The 5623-nt window shown below is 31.4% G+C and overlaps 1 protein-coding gene across 1 annotated transcript in view; it reads left to right on the top strand.

Moving 5' to 3' along the window:
• LOC107570677 (transmembrane protein 263) overlaps positions 1 to 2405 on the top strand; it is a 4680-nt gene extending 2275 nt beyond the window's left edge. Inside the window, exons 2-3 of the mRNA XM_016256931.1 lie at positions 474 to 552; positions 1793 to 2405. Of these exons, the coding sequence (XP_016112417.1) occupies positions 474 to 552; positions 1793 to 2079 (366 nt within the window). The 3' untranslated portion in view covers positions 2080 to 2405. The remainder of the gene's footprint in view (positions 1 to 473; positions 553 to 1792) is intronic.
• Positions 2406 to 5623: the final 3218 nt, after the last annotated feature.

Genomic DNA, 5623 nt, shown 5'->3' with positions numbered 1-5623 from the left:
GTGTGTGAGTGTGTGTGTGTGTGTGTGTGTGTGTGGGTGTATATATATCACAACTGAATTTTAATTGAATATTTTTTTTCTCTCTGGTCTCTTATTTCTGCTTTATATATTACCTATTCATTTTCCCAAGTTTATAAGTTGGAATATGGAACAATAGTATTAATAATATTAACTAATAATAGTTTATAATATGGAATATTTTCAGAATGTTTTTATGATAGTCATTTTATATATATTTTTGTACTTCTTTAGTTTTAGCATATATGTTTAATGTCATTCATTTTACTTTTTTTGCAAATATAAATGTTAAATAATATCTTATAAATAAATCATAAAAATTATATTTTCTAGTTTTTTTTTAATTACATATTTTTTTTCTCTCTTATTTCTGATTTCTGCTTTATATATGATCAAATCTGTCATACCGGTCTTCATTAATTTTATTCTCTTTATTATATTGTCTGTGTTTGTAGAGTGTGAATTCAGAAGTTCAGTCCAGGAGTGAAACACATGAAGAAGAAGAAGAACACGCAGAAACCCACCCGTCCACAGGTACAGTGATACTTCATCTGGATTCATAATTCATAATCCCTTCATCATATCTTCAGAAATCAGTCATCACACCATCATAAAATCATCCATATGATCCATAAATGATGTGCATATTAATGTCAGTTTACTGCGAGACCTGTATTGTTCTACATTACTGACTTTATTCCTGAATCATTTCTACACAGACGTCAGTTAAAGTTGATCTAGTGAACACTCGTGTGTCTGTCTCTCGCGAGGCGCGGCGCTGGGACTGTTTGTGTGCATGATCGCGGGAATAAATTGCTTCTGCCGGGAATTCACGCTTGTTTTCAGACGAAACCCTGTTTGATGATGCAAGATGAACATCACCACAGCTTACAGTAAAATACATCCAAATATGAAATATGTCCAGTTCCATACTTCGACCCCAAAAGAAAAATTGTAGAAATCAATAAAATAAAAATTTATATTTTGCATTAGGGAAAATTAAGTCAGTTTCTTTAAATTGATTAATTAATTTATTTATTCCTTATTTTATTATTATTATTTATTTTTTATCAAGACTTTACTGCATTGTTATTTATTTGGTTTGTTTTATTTAATAGGGTTACAATAATAAGACATTGGGTAAAATTTTCCATATTCTCGTCACTTTATAAAAAAAATAAAAATAAAAATATTATTTTTCCAAAATCTCATAATTATAATGCAATAAGAATAATACAACTAATGTTTTGATGCAAAAAAAGGAAATTATTTTCCCCACATTCTCATTATTATAATGCAGTAAAAATAATGAAATTGTTTTAATGCAAAAAAGTTTTTTATTTATTTATTTTGTTATACTATAATGCAATAAAAATGTTTCGGTTAAAAAAAGTAAAGAATATTTTACAAATTCTTATTACTATAGTACAATAAAAATAATGAAATGTATGTTTCCATGCAAAATGATTATCATTTATAATACAATAAAAATAATGCAATTAATAATGTTTTAATTTAAAAAGCACGTTATTTCCCCAAATTCTTATTACTATAATGCAGTAAAAATTATGAAATTAATAGTTTCAATGCATTTTTTTAAAGTAGTGATTTTTAATTAATAGTATAATTTAAAAATGTTTTGTCGTCTTTTGATTTTGGAGTTAAATATGACCCAGAAGTATAATATTAACCTGTTTTTGTTCTATTTCCAGTCATTCATGTTGAATATATTGTGCGTTAATTAAATGTAACACTGTTATTTTCTTCACTGCAGATGGCGGGAAAGAGCACCCTGTGGCTCCGCCCACGATGATCTGGCGCGTGACCGGCGGTCTCTTCAGCGCCACGAAGGGCGTGGTCAGAGCCACAGTGGGCGGAGTCACTTGGCTAGGCGGGAAAAGTTTGGAGATCACCAAATCAGCAGTGACCGCGGTGCCCTCGTTGGGCGTCGGCCTGGTGAAGGGCGGGGTTTCAGCGGTGGCGGGGGGCGTGTCTACGGTGGGGTCGACAGTAGCCAATAAAGTTCCGTTCACAGGAAAGAAGAAAGACAAATCGGAGTGAAGAAGAGGAGGGTTCTAACGAGTCAGTGATGCTGACTTTCTCTCTTTCTGTTTTGATTGGTCACCAGAAACGTTGACGGATATTTCTGACCAATCAACGTCCAAGACATTTGCGCAAAAGGGAGTTTTGTACGTCATACTGTGGGTTTCTGATATAAACAAATTTGATCTCAAAGGAAAATTTTTTTTTCTCGAATCACATTTATCAGTTTGTGCTTCCGTAGCTGTTAAACGAGGTCATCTGGTTTCTTCTGAAACGTTATCGGTCGAATTGTGTTTGTAAATTCGATTTGTTTATTATTTGAATATAATAAAGTCACGTAAAAGATGGTGTAGAAAGTTTTCAGTGATTCTCCGGATGTGGACAGAAGATGATTTCACTCCAGTTTGATCCAATATTTCATAACGTACTCTACGAAAACGCATAAACGCAAACACTTCTAGCTTAAAACGTAACGCCAAAATACAATTCATAACGTTTTGCTTTCATATGTTGGAAAAGTCTGAAGAGAATCTTGATTAGCAAGTTAGCGAAGCTTCTTTAACGTAACCATGTGGTCAATAATATCGGTATAGTCAGAATTAAACGTAACTTTTTTTTACGTTTTAGTCAATTAAATTTAATTGGAACTTTTTTGTTATTTTTTTATTGTCACGATTAAAACAGTGTGTTTGTGTAGATGCTTCCCTCAGAGAAACGAGCATGATTCAAACAATAATTTAAGAAAACGCACAAAATTCTGTAAAGGTTTGATATGATTTTGTGTAGAAACGTAGGCTAATTAGTGAACTCGTTGACTACAAGCCATGTAGGTTATAACATCTTTGCAGGCTAATCGGTTAGCTTAGTAATGCAACTGATTAGCCTGATAAAACCAGCTATTAAAGTCGTGCGAGCAGGCCAATCAACTAATCTATAGCTTAGCTGGCTACTTATCTAGTAGTTTGTGCAGGCTATGCTAGCGGATTCATTTGTTATCGGCTATAAAATTAAGCAAATGTAAGCTAACTGAACACGGAAATATTTAATTAGCTTTAATTACATCTTCCCTTCACATGAATGCAGTCTTTCAGCCCAGTCACATCACAACACAGGGATTGAGGGCGAAAAAAACTATTAAAATATACAACTTAAGTCACTTATCGTGTGTATTTAATGTTAAAGGGAATATTATCGGGCATGCTAGCAGCTAACTTCTTTAAGAGACAAAAATGGTTCATAACTAGACAACGAGACATAAAACACTCACTTTGTTTAAATACTTTTTTATTAGCTGGCTGATTAAGTACCACACAGACTTAAGAAACAAATGCTGGTACTATATATATAGAAGTACTGTCACAATTAATCGCGATTAATTGTGACAGTACTTCTATATATATATATAGAAGTACTGTCACAATTAATCGCGATTAATTGTGACAGTACTTCTATATATATATATAGAAGTACTGTCACAATTAATCGCGATTAATTGTGACAGTACTTCTATATATATATATAGAAGTACTGTCACAATTAATCGCGATTAATTGTGACAGTACTTCTATATATATATATAGAAGTACTGTCACAATTAATCGCGATTAATCGCATCCAAAATACGTTTTTGTTTATATATGCATGTACTGTTATTATATAAACACACACATGCATGTATATATTTAAGAAAAATATGTTTTGTTTATATTTAAAACATTTATATATAATATAAATATACAGTGTATATATAAATACAAGTAAATATTTTTAAAGTAAATACATGCATGTTTGTGTATTTATATATACATAATAAATATACACAGTACACACACATACTGTATAAACAAAAAATGTAATTTTGGATGCGATTAATCGTTTGACAGCACTAATATATATATATATACAGAGCTGGGCAGATACTTACAAACAGTAGTTCGTTACTGATTACAGGACAAAAATTGTAGTTAGTAATGTAATCCATTAGATTACACATCTTAGATGATATAACCAGACTACTTTTTGATTACTTTTGACCAAACTAGTTTATCACACTGATTTAAACAGGACAATCTTGTACCATACTGATACAAAAATACAAGGAGTCAGAAAATATATTCCATTTGTTGTAATTAACAACATGAAGCGCATTAAGCCGGTTCGTGAGTTTAAATGAAAAGCTATTTTAGAAAGGAACATTTAAAATAATAATAAATAAGTTATTGCTATTGTGTGAATATTATGTAATCAATAAAAAAGTAACTGTAGTCTGATTACAAGTATTTTAAAATAGAATTGAATCTAACTACAAGTACTTAATTTTTGGAATCGGATTACGTAATCCAGATTGTAATCCATTAGATTACACATCTTAGATGATATAACCAGACTACTTTTTGATTACTTTTGACCAAACTAGTTTATCACACTGATTTAAACAGGACAATCTTGTACCATACTGATACAAAAATACAAGGAGTCAGAAAATATATTCCATTTGTTGTAATTAACAACATGAAGCGCATTAAGCCGGTTCGTGAGTTTAAATGAAAAGCTATTTTAGAAAGGAACATTTAAAATAATAATAAATAAGTTATTGCTATTGTGTGAATATTATGTAATCAATAAAAAAGTAACTGTAGTCTGATTACAAGTATTTTAAAATAGAATTGAATCTAACTACAAGTACTTAATTTTTGGAATCGGATTACGTAATCCAGATTACATGTAATCAGTTACTACTCAGCTCTGTATATATATATATATATCTTTAAAATTCAAAACAGCTACTAATATTCCGTAGAAAAACTGAAAACACAAATGGTAAAAATGTACATCTCCATAAGATTAATATACAAAACATTGGAGTACATAGAAATGGAAACGATAACAATGAGAGGTGGAAATAATGTACAGCGATGGAAGACCGATGACAATTTTAAAATAGAATTGAATCTAACTACAAGTACTTAATTTTTGGAATCGGATTACGTAATCCAGATTACATGTAATCAGTTACTACTCAGCTCTGTATATATATATATATATATCTTTAAAATTCAAAACAGCTACTAATATTCCGTAGAAAAACTGAAAACACAAATGGTAAAAATGTACATCTCCATAAGATTAATATACAAAACATTGGAGTACATAGAAATGGAAACGATAACAATGAGAGGTGGAAATAATGTACAGCGATGGAAGACCGATGACGTCAAACACCTGGAGCCCATTCTACACAATTCTATCTGTGCAAAAACACTGAACAAAATACAGTCGTTTAAATACAGACGAGACAATCATTCATCTGTGGTACAGTTACAATAGTTTGGACCCAAACGCATTCCAACAGTCATGTGACTCTCACATCACCATGGAAACAGACGCAGGTATGTACAGGTGAGGCTGGTTCAGAGCAGCGCTGCTGAAACTCTTCCGTTCTTCCGTAATACTGAGCAAATCTGGATCCGTTTAAATGTGGCGTAACGCGTGTTCTTCTTTGGCTGTTTGCGATTACTTGTATTTTCACATATTAAGGTCCGTTTACGCCACAAATCTTCGC

The sequence above is a fragment of the Sinocyclocheilus grahami genome, unplaced genomic scaffold (genome assembly GCF_001515645.1).
Source record: "Sinocyclocheilus grahami isolate Dianchi unplaced genomic scaffold, SAMN03320097.WGS_v1.1 scaffold1491.1, whole genome shotgun sequence".
Classification (NCBI taxonomy): domain Eukaryota; kingdom Metazoa; phylum Chordata; class Actinopteri; order Cypriniformes; family Cyprinidae; genus Sinocyclocheilus; species Sinocyclocheilus grahami.
Note: the sequence above shows the minus strand (reverse complement) of the source record. Positions and strands in the feature narration are given on the sequence as shown.